Source organism: Falco peregrinus, chromosome 4, assembly GCF_023634155.1.
Source record: "Falco peregrinus isolate bFalPer1 chromosome 4, bFalPer1.pri, whole genome shotgun sequence".
NCBI classification, from domain to species: Eukaryota; Metazoa; Chordata; class Aves; order Falconiformes; family Falconidae; genus Falco; species Falco peregrinus.
This window is the reverse complement of record NC_073724.1, coordinates 33006663-33023061: the sequence shown is the minus strand read 5'-3', so window position 1 is coordinate 33023061 and position 16399 is coordinate 33006663. Positions and strand designations below refer to the sequence as shown.

The 16399-nt window shown below is 41.8% G+C and overlaps 1 protein-coding gene across 7 annotated transcripts in view; it reads left to right on the top strand.

Moving 5' to 3' along the window:
• Positions 1-16399, top strand: part of ACOT9 (acyl-CoA thioesterase 9) — a 28949-nt gene that overhangs the window by 4327 nt on the left and 8223 nt on the right. Inside the window, exons 1-9 of one of the 7 annotated variants that reach the window (XM_055803214.1) lie at positions 1142-1305; positions 2645-2736; positions 4250-4276; positions 7294-7339; positions 10969-11139; positions 11251-11288; positions 13416-13499; positions 14097-14200; positions 15304-15377. In XM_055803214.1, coding sequence (XP_055659189.1) covers positions 1175-1305; positions 2645-2736; positions 4250-4276; positions 7294-7339; positions 10969-11139; positions 11251-11288; positions 13416-13499; positions 14097-14200; positions 15304-15377 — 767 coding nt within the window. In that variant the 5' untranslated portion in view covers positions 1142-1174. Of the gene's footprint in view, positions 1-1141; positions 1306-1374; positions 1398-2644; positions 2737-4249; positions 4277-7293; positions 7340-10968; positions 11140-11250; positions 11289-13415; positions 13500-14096; positions 14201-15303; positions 15378-16399 lie in introns of those variants that run through there. The other 6 variants (XM_055803217.1, XM_027778930.2, XM_055803216.1 and 3 more) reach the window with 6 other exon arrangements.

Here is a 16399-nt window from a genome sequence, read left to right as displayed (position 1 = left end):
TCCCTGACAGAAATACTGTGCTGGTAGTAAGGGTTGGTTCCAGGCAGTTTTTGCTCAGTGTGCAAGGCACACAACTTCAGTCTCTCAGTCTTTCGAAACAGAAATCTGCACCCTATCACAAGTTTCATAAAAAAAGACACGAATCCTGTTTTTCAATTCACGTCACCTTAGTTTGCTTGGAAGCAATTTATCAAAAAGGATGTGATAGAGAAAAAAACTGACGAGGTGTGACTTTTGCAAATAATGAATAATCCAGTTAATGTACTTTGACTGTTTGCTTAGAGCATCTGTTTTCTCATAGCCTCATACAGCCTCAGTGGCATCTTTAGCAAGGTATGTTTAACGACTTCATTGCTAATTCGTACCTCCTAGGAGCACCATTTTGTTGGCAGCGGCCTCTCCGCTCTGAGGTTCTTCAGTTCCCAGTGACAGAAGTAATTCTGATGCGAGTTAATTTTTTTGATTATTCGCCTGCGGAAACCGCACAGCTTGCTCAACAGGGCAGTGCTTCCTTAAACCTCTTCTCCCTAGGACAAGCCCAAGGCTCTCCATTATCTTCCCTAACAGTGCCACCAAGTGACTGGCCAGGGGAGGAGGCCGCGTCCCCCCACGCCCCGGCGGCACACGGCCGTGACGCGGCGGACCCGGCCCCGCCGGCCGCCGAGCGCCCGCCCTGCCGGTGCGGTGCAGTGCAGTGCGGCGTGGCCCGGCCGCGGAGGGGCCCGGGGCCGGTGCCACGGCACGCCCGGCTGCGCGCCCGCGAGCCTGCCCTTTTCAAGACACAGCGGAAAGAAAAGGAGTATTAAAAATCAATAGATTAAACAAAAACAAATCACGGTGTTTATTCAAAGCAAGTCCCACGCACAGCCCGGCGGGCAGGGCCCGCCCGCTCTGCCGGGGCCCGCCCGACGCCTAACGGTCGCCGGCGGCCCCAACCTCCGCCCCTGCGAGCGGGTGCGAGGAGACGGAGAGGCCGGCGGCCGCCGCTGTGCGCAAGGCGCGGTCGCTGGCCGGAGGCCGGGGCCGAGCGGCAGTGCCCGGCGGCCCCGGAGCGGCCCCGGGGACGGCAGCGGGCGCGGGCAGCCGGCTCCGAGCGGCCCTGCGTGGGCAGCGCACAGAGCGCGGCGGCGGGAGCGGCGCAGGGCCGCTCTCTGTGCGGGCGAGCCGCGAGTCTATGGTGCTGGAGGACCGCGTGCCTGGGGCAGGCGTGGCCCCGCAGGCGCGGGCGAGAGGCGGCCCCGCCGACTGCTCCGGCCCCGGCCCCGGCCCCGGCCCCGGCGCGGCGGGCACCATGCTGGCCACCCGGTAAGGCTGCCGCCGTGCCGCTTAGCCCCTGCCCGCGGCGGCGGGGCCGCGGAGGGGGGCGGCCGGGGGAGACGCCGCTCCCTGAGGGGGAGGTGGGTAGCGGTTCCCGGCGGTGCCGGGGAGGGGAGCAGGGCCCTGGGCCGCCGCCCTGCCCGGGGGGTGTCGTGCCCTCACCCTCGCTCCGCGGCCGCCCCGCCCGCTGCCGTGAGGGGGCTCGCCCGCGGCACCGCCGGGCCTGGAGGCGGCCGAGCGCTGCGGGATGCGGGCTGCGCCGGGCCGGAGGCGCCGCTGGCCGCGCTCTGAGACCCCGGGCCAGAAGCTGCATCAGTCGTAGAGAGTTTCCACCGTTGCCACCTATGTCATCTCCGGGGTGTACGAGATTCCACTGGCTTCTGAGGGGTTTTGTGTGTGCGTGTGTGTGTGTGTTCCTTTTTACTCTCTTAAGCACTCCTAGCATCCTTGCCCACAGAGGAAGCTCGTGTGTACATGATATATATGTGTGGATATGTATATGAGGGAGACACGTATAGGTATGTGTGTACGTGGTCCAACTTTTCTGCTGGTGCCTGGTGACTTGCCTCTTGTTTGAGGTGAAACCCCAGACTCAGCTGAAGAAAATTACCGGCAACCCATGTTCCTTGTCAGGATAACAGTGTGAAGTAGCACGAGAGGTTTTGCTCCTGCTGACCCTCAGTGTATTCTTGTGTTCCCGCAGTTTCACTTGCCTGGAGGAGCTGCACTGGCCAGTACCTGGTCAAACGCTTTCCTGAACTGCTGGGTAGATTACATTCTCTGAAGGGTTTCATGGTTGTCCCTTCTTGCTGAACAGCTAAGAGGATTATATCCTGCACTTCAGGCTTGTTCTGGGTTGCAGCAGTACTAAGCCATGGAGAAGACCAGGCTTAGCTGAATGGGATCGTGTTGGATGCCTTGTGATATCCTTCTTGGGATATTCCACTTTCCATTGCTATGCATACCAGCCAAGTGCAGGAAAAGTGTGTGGTTATGGTCATGGATGATTTCCTAGATGCATGTGGACCCTGTCTGTGTTAGTGTGTCTGCAGGGTAGAAGCTGTTGTTCCCAGGGCATCAGAATAGTCAGAGAAGAGAACAATTACCAGCAGAAAAGCATTCGTCTTGTTTTCAAATAAGGGCAGGTATCAGTTGGAATTTCATCTGGCTTGGAACTGTTGTACTGATTGTATCTGGTTCTAAAAGTCAGGATAAAAATAAGGAATGGGGGTTTCTGAAGTAATCAGCTCCATTCTAAAAATAAATCCTAAATTTATTTTCGTGGCGTTACTTTTAATGACACTGAATTTTTCTGCTCTGCCTATAGGTTGTGCATCATGAAGAAGCTTCCTTCTGTTCTGGCTAGAACACTCACGTCTGGGACCAGTGGCTTCCCAGTGCTTCCTGACATGTCTGAAGGTAATTGGCTGTACTTCAGAGCATTTTGCAAGGAGTTTATTGTTTCAGGTGGTGGTTCTTTGTGTGTTTACATGGTTTGGGTAATGGACGTGCCCTTTGCTGTTAGCTCATGGTGTGTTTAAGAAGTAGTAGAAAATCACTGTGTGTTTGGAGATTAATGGCAAAAAATACACATAATCATTGAAGTTGCGGATTTAGAGGCTTGTCTGGTTCTTTAGTTTTGGAAGAGCGTGTGATTTTTTTCCTGGTGGGACAACTGCTTCTCAGGTTGGCTCTAGATAGAAAGTCAACATAGTACAGACAGGTGCTATGGTGACTGGAGAGAATGGCCAAGAAATGGAAGACCTGAGTGGAAATAATGTCTTACAGAACCTTTAATGTGCTAATACCATTAATTTCCTAAACTTAGATAAATCTTTTAATCAGATCAGCAGCACTGCCTCATGAAAATGCTCTGTCAGTAGAGCTTTTTGTTGAAAGATTGTTTTAGTGCTCTAATTGTAATAAACAGTAATGTTCCTGTTTCAGAAGCTTTTATAAAAGTTTTCTTGCATTCTAATCCCACGTACTGAGAAAAGAGGAGGAGGGAAAGGGCTGGAGCCAGGTACAAATAATTCCTTTATGGAGTTCTGCTTGTTTCTGAGATGTTCTTGTTCCCTTTGTTCTCTAAATAGAAACCACAGGTTATCCAGTAAAAGAGAAAATGAGAGTTATTTGTTGTTAGAGAAGTTCTTTCCATTATTGTTTATAAATAGTAATTTGGGAGGTTAAAGGAGAGGAGCAAGGATACAGAATATTGCATACTTGCAAATGTTACCCTGCTCTTTTATTTGGATATTTGACAATGATACCATCTAGAAGGCCAGTAAAAATAGTAAAGAGGTCAGGCCACCCTGGCCTTGTCTCTGATTTGTTTCCAAGGAATACTAATATATTTTGGACTACAATAACTGTAAATATTTGAGATTCTGTTCCAAAATCATAACATTTAAATAATGTTATGCAGACTTTTGCTGATATGTAAACTAGTTTCCTTTAATTTGGTATCCATGCTTCCACAAAAGCACCAAATAGTTATTCTTACTAGCTTTTTACATGCTTCTTCCATGGTTCTCCCAAAAGCTACACAAAACAAGACTTTGGAGGTTTCCTCTGAGATATCTCTCATCCTGCTTCCTGAAAAATGCACCAGATATTTTTTCCAGAGTTATTGGTGTTTGTCAATAGTACATGGTAGCACCATGTTTGAAAAACTGACTTACACTGCAAGCAGACATTACACAGAGCCAGTAGACAAAGGAACTAGAAAGCTGGCTTTGAAAGAAAGGACAAACTCAGTTGAAAAGACAAAGATACTGACTGTAAATTGGGCAAGGACATGTTTCCTACTGAAACTAAGGAACATGGGCTAAACGGAACTCAAGCAGATAGAATAATCTGGTAACTCCTTACTGGATGTAATTTGCATTGTTTCTTGTAATTGTTAATCTAACCTGTGTTTTCCACTCCACAGGACACTTACCCATTCATGTGAATAATGGTGTGTTGTGGTAATCTGTACATATTTTAATATTTGCTGTAACACTGAACTTACTTAGCTACTGTTTTTCCTTACTTCAGCATTCATGAAAAATGAAACGCTAGTATTCTTCTCTGTCGACTTGCTTAAAGCCTCTTTGCCTCGAGTGAATGGCTCTGATCTTGTTTGTGGCAATGTTGTTGTACTAGATCTCTGTCCGCACACTGTGTTTCTGGTGGCGTGCTGGGTAACACATTTCTGAGAGGCTTGTGGGATACAAAATCTCTTACGCAGTGGCTCCTGCAGTACTTAGGTTCATTTTAGACATTTGAATCCACATCTTTCACTGAAGTCCAGAACAAGCACTATACCAAAACTGGTAGTAAAATACATTGCAGTGGTCTACCTGAACTTGGATACAGTCTGGAGAGGCACCAACACAAGGGGACGTGGATCTCATTAGCAGAGATGAATGCAGTGATCTTGTCCAGCTGCCCTCGTGTCCTTTCTCACAGCACAGTGCAAATAAACTCAGACCCTGCTGCTCTGGTATTAATGATCCACTGATCCCAGTTAGGAGACATGTGAGATACACAGCATGATAATGGTGGATAAGCCCCATTTGCTTTAATTGTTTTGCAGATTTAAGACATTTGCCAAATAAAGGAGAAAGAGTTTATGGATTTTTATGCTTAATTACTTACTTAAATTTCTGTTGTAAGATAACTAATATCTAGAAGAGCAATATAGTTTTCTCAGGGAGGGGGGAAAGAGAAAACCCATGTACTTTTTTTTTTTTTGTGAGCCTGTAAAATGGACTAGATTTAGCTTGGCAAATTTGGAAACATTTTTACACTTTGTTGCTTTTATTGTTAAAATAAAAATTACGTGGTCTGAGCCTGGCAAATACTTACTTGTATGCCTGAAATTGAAAGCAGAAGTATTAAATGTGACTAACAGTGTATATACATGTTTGCACGTTTGGACTCGAGATTTTTTTTCAGAGCCTTTTACCTCTTTAGGGTTGAAAAGGAAAATGAACTTTGTTTAGACAATGAGAAAGTGCTGTTTATTCCCTCTCCATCCCAGCCCAGTCTGCACCTGTTGGAAAACAGAGGTTTTGTGTTCTAGAAGCTGTAACAGTGTTTCTGCTAACATTGTATTTATCAAACGCATGCTATGGCAGTTTTACCGGTGGAGTATGAGTAACAGGAAGGTAGTATCTGTTCTGTACAAGCCTGCTGCTTCTTAAGAAAAAAAGAATCAGATCTTACCCCCTTCCAAAAAAACCCGCCCAACTCTAAGCTTAGTTTTCAATCAGTTTCTTTCAGTGAAATTTTTTTTTTGTTCTTAGAATTAGTAGTGGAACTGTTCTAATTTCAAAACATGATTTTAGCCTCCTCTCCTAAAGAAGTGAGGCCTAAGCAACCTGTTTCGTCTTTGTCTGCCTATGTTCTTGTCCTCCTCTTCTTCTAGAACCTTCTGTTGCTTGATGTCAGCCAAAAATCTCGAAGCCAAAATGACGAGCACAAATCTTGAAGAGAAATGTGTTTCCACAAGCTTTGTGAAAATTGGCTTCCAAATCAGAGGTCCGGCAGGGTGCCTCAGCTAGTGTTGGGGTCTGCCACCACCGTGGTGTTTGCTAGCAGCTGGTGAGTGACAGGGGGCTGTGCGCTGGCTGGCTGGCAGTCAGCCCCTTGCCTGCCTCTGGGCTAACCACAGCTCACGCTGGTGCTTGTCCGGAGGGCAGGCAAAACAGGAGCAGGCTGGGAGTGTAGGGACCAGGTGTTGCAGAGGGAGGAACGAGAGAGAGAGAGGAGGTTAGGGGTGTTGCAGTGGTGGTATGGGGGACTTGGACAGGAAAGCAGCAGAAACTGAAGCGACTGTGTGGGGAGGAGGGAGGCAGAACCACGTGGATCTGGGTGAGAGAGAGGTATGTGATTTAATACTTAGGAAATCAGGCTCTGCTTGCTCCAGAGTTCTCTGAACAGCTTGCTAATCGCTGTGAATACTCTGACTGGGCATTTAGCTTGAAAAGTGCCAAGCCTGATGACGTCTAATAATCTAGAAGGACAAAGAATCAGCTCATGAGTCACCAGCAGTCCTCTTTCTGTTTCATCATGATTTTTTTTTTTTTTTTTTGGGTAGCCCTTCCTTGACGTGTCCCTAACTATTTTGTCCTAATATTTGAACTTCCTTATATTAACATCTTTGTAAGTAAGCAGGGAATCCCTTGCTCAGCTCTCAGCTTCTGTTCTGAGCTTGGTAATTGTTGCTGCTTGTTTTCAGCTGTTTCCAAATAGCATACATTCACCTGGCTAACAATGATGGGGTAGTTTGATAGATTTGATGGGACCTTAGCACACTTAATAGCCTCATCTGAGGGAGGAGTAGAAAACCTGCTTATGCAGATTATTCTTGAAATTTAGGAAAACCTTGTGCAGAGCTAGTATTAACTCTCTAGTGCAGACAGTGCTGGAATAGGTTTTATAGGCCTGTTTTCAGTGTCTTAACGCTGTGTTCTTTGAGACTGCTAAAAATTTCCAGTCTGCTGACATTACCTGCCTTCACAGGTGGGATTATTTAAATAGTATTCTCCTTATTCCCCGTCTCCCAGCTGCACTGTTCCTTTTTACGTTCTTTTATGACTTTCTGATACATTTTATTTCCACAATTTTTTTATGTTTAGGCTGAAATATTTTCACATCAGAATTCCTCAATCTGATATTGATCTGCTGTCTCTTTCAGCTGTTAATTAGCCCTGCAGGTGTTTGATTGCATTAACAAACACTCCTTGTTGGCTATACACAGTAAGCTATGGAATCATGTTACTCAGGCCATTATTGTGATATGCCTACTAACAGCATCATGGATTTGGCCAAACTTTTGTTTCTGGGCTGCTATTTGCATGAATTTGCTTAATTTTCCTGTTCTGGGATGAGGATTGTGCCTTTTATCACCACACAACCTCATCTTCATCACTTACAGAATTAAGCTTGATTTGCTTGGTTTTTTTGTGTGTTTTTTCTTTTTTTCAGTGCGGAGCAGATTGAGGGATATAGTGGGAGCATCTACCAACTGGAGGTACAGTGTACATTAAATGTGTTTTATTTTATTTGTGAAACCCAGAGCTCAGGGTTGTGGTAGTGGAAGTTAACAATGTTAGCTGCCTGAGTGGAAAAGAAAAAAGATCCAGCTGAAAAGCAATGCAGACAAGGTTTCTGAATTGTTACTTTGTGGTTGACCAACTTCTGAAATTTCTCTGACAGAAGATCTTTAGCACCAAAGGAACAAAACGTGATCTTGATGTTTACAAGGTTTTCCTATTAGCTTTAGCTCTGATGGAAGTTTAAGAGTTGTACTGTCTGGCTGGAAATGTTGCTGTTACTCTTGAGTTATCTGTTGGTGGATTACCCACATAATGGATTTATCCTGCACTGGATTCAGAGGCAGCTGAGCTGGTTCAGTGTGAAGCAGGTTGCATTACAAATGGCCTGGTGGCATCCATGTCACTTTGGAAAATTGTGAGCTCAGGATCAGGGTCTCCTTAGTCAGGAGCATCTTGTGCATTTCTTTTCTCTGCTGTAGCTTAATTTTAGATGAATTTACCTATAATTTAAATCATTGATGTTTTGGCTTTATTCAGGTTACCTTCTTCCCTCTTCATTACATTGGATAAACCAGAGTTGACTGTAATCCTCTACTGTTAATAGTTCTGAGAAAGTCAATATAGCAGTCTGGGGTAATTGTGTATTGCAGTTTGCTTGGTCCCATATTTATTTTATTGATTGTTAATTTTCTTATAGCTGTGTTTGCTGAGCTCTTCTTTCACACTTTGTGCACTGATAAGGAAATGAATAGAGATTTGCCTGGGTGGAGTGTCTGATGTGTCCAGGCCTTCTGACTAGGTTTATCTAAACAAGGTTATAGGCATGCTAAAGAAAGTGCCTGAATCTGGGAAGCTGAGTTTTGCTTAGTAAGACTAGTATCCAAGCATGAGGGGGCTTAAAATTCTCAATAGGTCAGCTAAAAAGGGGTTTAAAGGTTGTTTTTTAAAAAAGCCTTCCCTGCAGCCCAGAATGGCTGGGGAGGAGCCATCCGAGGATCAAGATTTTAGAGGGCTCTGGTCAAATCTGATCTTCCATCTGTTTCTTTTCCCCGACTGCTCCCACCCTGGAAGGAGAGCAGACTGAAGCCAGGATCACCACAGCAGTGTTTTTCTTAGATAGGTACGTTTCTTGTGCTGTATAAAATACAGTAGAAATGGTTTGCAGAGTACTGTGTGCTCTAACTCCCCTGAAGAAATTAAGCCAGGGAGCCCATAGCTGGGAGTGCTTGAGAATGTTGGGTTTAATGTGGGGAGGTTTGAAGGACATGGATCATGCAGCCTTTGAGATCCCACTTTTAAAATGGAGTGACAAAGAACTGATACGTGGAGACTGAACAGCCAGTGCTTTAATTCATTTAGGCCACAGAATGACTAAAGAGGACAAACCAAAGAGAACAGCTTGATAGGGGTCCTGAAATGGGAACTAGGGAAAGACTGATGCACATACATCTGGATTGCTGGGAGAGAGGAGAGATGCATGCTGGAGGAGTACTTTTGGCTGTTAATTTTACTAAAAGGAAACACTGGTTTATGATTTCTCTTGTAAAGGTCAGTGGCATTTTGTATTAGAAAGAAATATCTTGCTTACATATTTATTCTGCTTTTGTACTTAAATTGTAATTAAAACTATTAATTTGTTCATTGCTAATTATAGTCTAGATAAGAGCTGTGGCCATTTCAGAAATAAATATAATGTCATTTCTCCGAATGTGTAGGGCAGGTATTAGTTAAGACTTGGATAAGAGATTGTTACTGTATGACTAGCACTGCAGTGTGTAACAGTATGTGTTGAAAAATGTTATTGCCTTGAGCCTAATATTTCCATATATTGAAGAGTACATTCTGAAGCTGAAGTCAAGAAGAGTTCTGCTGCTGACCCCAGAGGAGCCAGGATGGGACTGGTGAAAACAGAATATAGTGAAATCTTTATTGTTTGGTTTCTCTGTGTTTATAGACAAGTTTCTGATTTAGGCTCTGATTAATTTCTCTTAAACTTTTCACTGAAAGATCTCGGAAACAAATCTTTTAAAAAGCAGAAAGGTGCATCACCTTGGACATTGCATGTTTCCTTAGTCATCTAGTATATTCTATTTCTATGCAGTGGCATAACTTCAAACATTAACTCTCTGGAGGAGGTTATTGTCTTTCTATTTTCTCTGAACTCTGCAGTAGTCATGTTGCTTAGATGAGGTAAACCGTATTTCGTATTTAAAGCAAGCAAACAAACAAACTGAAATTTTCTGCTAGACTTTTACTTTCTTTGATCACGGGTTATTCATATTTCCCCAAAAATTACTAAACAGAAAAGAGGGAGTGTAAGTCAAAGTGTGACTGCTTTGTACCTCTCCTCTTCCAAAAAGAAAACTCAAGCCAAAAAAGTCTTTATCTTAAACAGCTAATACCCGCAATTCATCCAAAGTCAAAACTGAAGACAAAGTTTCTTTTTGGTGAAAAGGTTCTTTCTGTTGTTTTCTTTCAGTTTTTTTTTTTTTTTTAAGTTGGTTTTGTTAAACACAATGGCACTCGGATCTCAGCAATGCAGCATGCACAACTGAGTGAATGGCACATATCCACAAATTTAAAATTGTTTGGTTACATAGTATTTTATGCCTTCTTGTGCTCTATGAAATGGATTCATAGTTTTGCATACTCCTTGGCTTTATACCAGAACTGATGCATGTTTAACCCTTGGGTTTTTAATGCTTTGTTGCTGGTTCTAGGGATGTTATGAAATACTTGTTTTATTGAGCCAAGTTGCACTTTGAAGGGGAGGGAACTTTGAAGGAACAGGTAAGAGAGAGTGCTGGGCAAGATTGTTATATCTCGTAGATACTGTGTAAGGAACCAACCTGGTAGATTGGAAGGAAGTGACAGTAAGTTGGGCCTTACTCCCTCTGACTTGGTGGTGCTGGAAAAGCAGTTCTGAAAGGGTAGTGCTCCCTTTTCTGTATTTTATCTTTCTATGACTTTCCTGTATAGTTGTAAGATGACTGGGTAGGAACAGAGAGAGAGAGAAAAAAAAATAGATTCATTTTCTCTTTTAGCTTGCTGATCAAGTGTATGCTGTATGAACTGATGCTGTGAAGGGAGAACTCACCTGTGGATCAGAGAAAATCTTAGCAGATCAGTTCTCTGTGTTGGTAGTACTAACCAGCACTATACATCCGCTTTACTTCATGGGAGAGATTGTAAGTTGAGAGTCCTTTAAAATGGACGCTGTAGGAAGAGCTGTGATACAGTAGCTGTAGAAGACATGAATATGCACAAACCCTCATAGGTTAAATTATGTCCGATTTGTTCTTTTCAAGGAGAACCGTTTTGGGAGCATTCAGAGTTAGATAAACTTTGTTCATCTCCTTAGTGCAAAGTTTGTGTTTGCCACTTGTACATATAACTATTTAAAAAGTTTTCTGCAGTAGTCTTGCCTAGCATTATCTCACTGTGTGCATTTCACTTTCTTTTCAAGTCACGCTTACTGTGTCTTGCTATTTTTACTGCTTTTTTGTTTTCATTTTGATAATCTTCAATGTGACATCTTTTAGCTAGGTTCTGTTGTCATATTCCAGACAGAATGTTTTTTGTTTGGTTTTTTTTTTCTTACCAGGGATCATGTGCAAGCAATGCAAGAAAGAAAAGCTCTTCACACTTTACTGGCAAAACGGCAGGAAGATCTCCCTCCTAGAAGAATGAAGGATAGCTACTTGGAAGTTATTCTGCCTCTAGGAAGTCAACCTGAAATAAGAGAAAAGTACCTGAATGTACACAACAGTGTAAGGTAACAAAACATCTATGTGACACACAAGAAAGTATTAACTTTCATTTACTGTGTATGTAGGTATTTAATTGTCAAAAATTTTTACATTTTTATGTTTTACAAACCTTACAGGTTTGGAAGGATACTTGAAGATCTCGACAGTTTAGGAGGTATGTATCTATACCCTTGTAAAGAATGCACAAGTAATGCAGACAAAGTGAGTTTGAGTACTGTTGAGCACTGTTTGGGTGATATATATGACCTCAGAGAGGGAATAATATCAATGCGCTATCTCAAAGGAGAAGGAAAAAACCAAAAGATACTAATGCTGAAGGAGAAGGAAGGATGATAAAGAACAGACAGAAGCAAAATTGGTCAGCTTCAGCTTCTTGTCTCTGCCAACTTTGTAAGGGACCATCTACAAGAATAATTTACTGATGACTGATCCTAGGTTATGAATGTGCATTGAGTGTTAAATCAGAGAAAATCTGCAGAATCCACCATTTCAACATGTGATTTTTCACTTAAAGAAACACCCCACAACAAAAAAAAACCAACACAAAACCCAACAGAGTGAGGTGCAAATATTTTAATCTTCCCTTTGGGGAGAGGAGAGTATAATCTGGAAAGAACAGAATGCATCCGTTGAGAACAAATGAAAAATGCTTGGTATAGATTCTGGGGTTCTGACTCCAAACTGATGTTACGGGTAAAACCAACTCAGTTATTTCATGAATTAGCTTTCTTAGGTTTTTTTTCTCCTTTTAATTTATTTGTGGTCTTTAAAAGTTCAAGATCTTTGACTTTTGTTTTGCAGCTAAAATAAGTGCTAGGTTATTAATATAACTTGGAGATACTTTTTTCTTTAAATCTCACCAGGTGGCTTCTTTCTTCATCAGAGTTCTGTAGCTAGTTGGGAGCATTTTGATGGAGATTTTTAACAAAGAATAAGTGCTTATTAAGGGAAGGGTCTGAATGGAACAGCTTTTTGGGTTTTTTTTGGCAGGAAAGACCTTCTGCGGGTCCAGGTGGGCAAAACTGAGGAAGGCAGAGAAACAAGTGAATGTGTGTCACCTGTCTATCAAGGACAGACAAAACAGCTAGGTGGTTTATATTTCTTTCTGGGATGTGGAAGGTAACTGGCTTCAGTACCTGTCCTGAATTAGAAAAGGGGACTTGAAACTGTTGGCTGCGCTTCATTGGTGAATGAGATGAGCCTGTTTTTCATTCTGTGCCTTGTTTATTTTCTCTGGAAATCTGTGAACATCTTAGGTTTTTCCTGTTGCAGCACAGAATGTCTTTGCCTTGTTTGTAGTCATACTGGGCTTCAGTCAGTTCCACTGAGGAGGTATCGTTTTGAATTAAGATACCTGTCCCAGTTACACAATATTCAGGATGGTGGTCAGCAGTTTTCACAGGAAATTATACTGTTCCATTCCCCCTCCCCAGTACATTCTGTGATCTTGACAGATGTACTGCATAAAGGTCTGGTCAGCTTTCATTTTTTTGTCTTTGGCAATAGGGTTCTGATAGATGACATTCAGGCTTTTACTAATCATATTGATGGCATGAGTTCATAGGTATAACAGTTTTTAGAATTGTGACTTCAGTAATTTTAGGGAAAAACTTTTTGGATTATGTGGAAGGACAGAGATCTTCCTCCTCTTTTATCGCATTAAGCACAAACAGATACTTTTCGGTATGGAAATCTGTGTTGAGTGAAAATCACACGAGTACTAGAAAAAATAGTCTTTGCAGTCTTGTATTACTCTACGGACTCTGTTTACTTGGATATGCTTTTATGAGCAGAGCTAATTAATTTAAATAGTGGTTTGGCTAGTAATAATTACAGTGTGATAATTACCTCTGACTATGCTTTCATGCCTGTAAGGCACAGTTTATCTAATCGGCATCCCTTTAAAGGAATCAGTACTTGAAAGTAAGTCCTCAGATAGCTTGTGTCCTTGGACAACCTGCATGAAATCAAAACAGAAGGTAGGTAGGATCTGAGACAGTGGGCTGCAGGGGTAGAGGGAAGAGATTACGTGGGTTTGAAAGTGGAGCAAAGTGCTGATTTAAAGTTAAATTTCTCTTTGTAGTAAGTAAATACATATATAACTGAGACAACTGCTGAATCACTGTTTTCTTTATAGCAATCTTGTGAGTTACATACATGAACATGTGGAAGTCATGTGCACTCCTACAGTATGATACTTAAGTATGTATTTTGCAGGTACTTTTCATGCACCATTGAAGTTTTTGTTAGAGAGATGACTCCATTTTTGTTCTCTCCACAGTTCTGATTTGCTACACTCACACCAAGCAGGAAATGCAGCCAAGGTCTCCCTTATCAATAGTTACAGCTCTGGTGGATAAAATCAGTAAGTGGCAATTTGGTCAGTAGAAATGTTTTCATCTGTTTGTCTTACACTTTTAGCAGCTACTGCCTTCCCATGGATGTTACTGCGGATACCTTCTTCACTCTTCCATTTAGTTCATCTTGTTTTGGCTTTGAACTCTGAGTACTATGGCTTTTGTTGAATGGAAGAGGGAAGACGGCTTTGTAGATTCTTTTCAGCATTTCATTCAAATGGTTCCCTTCAAAATACAACTTTCATGCTTCCTGCACTTCTGTGTTTGGTTTTATTTTGGCATGTGAGTTTCTTAGCTTCATTATTGAACAGTGTTTGTTCTGGTGGAGTTGGACCTTGCTTGTGTGGCTGAACACCTCTGTGGCTCTGCTGTCCATCTGCCACCTGTGTGCCCACCTCCTCCTCCTCCTGTTCTGGCTTTCAAAGTCTGATAAGGCAGAAACTGCAGGCTAGCAGCGTGGTGGTCCCTTGCAACAACTGTCTTTTCTGAGTTGTCTTTGCCTGTGTTGCGACTTGCAGAACACAAAAAGGTCGTAGAGAATCCAGTCTTTCTAGTATTACGTGTGAGTGATTTGTCTCCAGTAACCTCTAATGTTTGTCTTGTAGATTTGTGCAAGAAGATTATATATCCAGACTGTGACATCAAATTTACTGGCAACGTTTCTTGGGTTGGGAGGACCTCCATGGAAGTGAAGATGCACATGCTACAGGTTAGTTCTGTGACTTCTCTCTATCTTATGACAGGCATGAGATGCTTCAGTGGGAATTCTGGATAATGACATTAGTAATCTGAACTATATTTTCTAGAATAACTGTTTTTGAAGAGCTTGACACAGCCCTAGTGTTTGAAGACCAAGATAGCTTCCAGTAGTCTAGGTGCAACAAGATATCTGTTGCTAATCTTTCTTTTGAGACACATTTTTCTTAACCATTGTTTTGTAATTAAACAGCAACACAGTACTCCTGCAGAAAAAATAGGTGACTGTGCTCTGCATGTTCTTGAATAAGTTTCTTCTTGCTTTTGAAAAACTTTATTTTTCTTTTACCTTTGCATTTTATAGATTTATAAATTTTAATGTTGGTATTTGGATCCAGTATTAAATCATATCTCTTGTGCTCATTTTATCTACTGTGTAGCATAGTGTGTGTAATGAGTTATTAAATACTAAATAATAGGAAATCAATGAAGGGTGTAACTAGACTACACTGTGCAGGAAGCAAAGGGAATATTAGTAATTAAATTTTAAAATCCTTAACCTTTCTATTGAGTATTTGCTGTCAGTTGATTAGTTAACTGAAATATTAATTCAGTTATTTATTTAGAGTAAGAAAGATATGCTATAAACAAGTAATATTAGTGGCTGTAATTCAGATAAACAGGTAAGTATTTTTTTTGTTCTGTTGGTCTCCTTAAGTAAAGTCTCTGATGTAGAAGTTAATGTTACACCACTATTGTTGGAAGTCCTTGAAGTGCCGGCATTAGTGACAGTTTGGTGTTGACAAAAAAATGTTTTGGCATTTCTCAGAATAAAGGGTAATAGGTCCTTTTAAAATGCCTGTGTTGGTTTCCTTCCCTCCCAGCTGAACGTGGTAGTTAATAAGCATTCCCTGCTTAAGGTTTACACTGCAGAATTCCTTAAACTAGTTTTAATTTGTGTTACTTCCTTCTCTTGGACCTGTTGTGAAGGTTCTTGGAAGGGATGTTGGAGTGTGAAAGTAAACATTAACAATGTGATGGAATAGTTGATGTTGACTTGTAAGCACACTTACAGTTTTACAGTTTAAAAATAGAATTGTTTCCTGTCTCTCGTAGCTACATGATGGTGACTACAGCCCTGTGTTAGATGCAACCTTTGTCATGGTGGCCCGGGATCCAGAGAACAAACGGTAATTTGTAGGACAGGAAAATAGTTTTCAGACTCCCACTGTGGTGAAAATAACAGACGTGGCAGCTTGCTATGTACGTGTAGAAGCCATATAGCGTAGGTGATAAATAAATCACATGGTCAATGTTTTCTGCTGGCAAGTGTTACTTCCCTGCAGCAAACTTCAGAGCATTGATTTCAGCAGTCAGATGATACCAGGAATTGCTATTAGTCTTGGGATCTGACCCTTTAACAGATTTTCCCTGTGTTTGAATGACTGACCTGATGGAAACAGAAGTGAATGAGTCTCTAGAAACCCACCTGCATTCTAGTGGTTGTTAGAATTAATTGCCTTCTTGCCCTAAAACCAGAATGGATTGAATTTTAATGGTTGAATAGTCTTTAAGTGGCTAATGCCATTAATTCCCTAATTGATGTGATAGGTGTCATCAGAATAATTCAGCCTAACACTTGCTTATGTAAGTAACTTGGAACAGGTAAGTATTCCCACAGAACTTTAAAAAAAAAAAACACCACCAAGAACTTTCTTATTTTTCTGGTTTTACTCTCTCTGCAATTTCTTAGTCATTAAACTAACAGGCTACTGAGTTTCAGTTTTGGTTGATGACTCCAGAAAAATCAGATGCATTTCTTACCTCCTTCTTGTATAGCCTGAAAAAGTAATAAACAATTTTCTGGTTTTAACTAGTTTAAATAATTGCCTGTATATAATGAAGGAGTTTTGCTTGACATAGCTACTTCTAACATTATCAGGAATAAATAATTTTTAGGTAGGTTTCCATCAAACTTATGAGATTTATTTTTTTTTTAGAACCCATTGACATCCCATACATTAAAAGAAAAAATTTATGGTTCCCATTGTAAGGACTTGTTTTGCAACAGAAGTAAATCAAATCTGATGTAATTATACACTAGCAAATTGACTGGGGACAAGCCTACATGGACTCGTGTAGATAGATACAAAGTTCAGTGGCTGTTCTTAAAGCCAGATGTCCACAAGCCCACTGTGTTTTGGAAGCATTC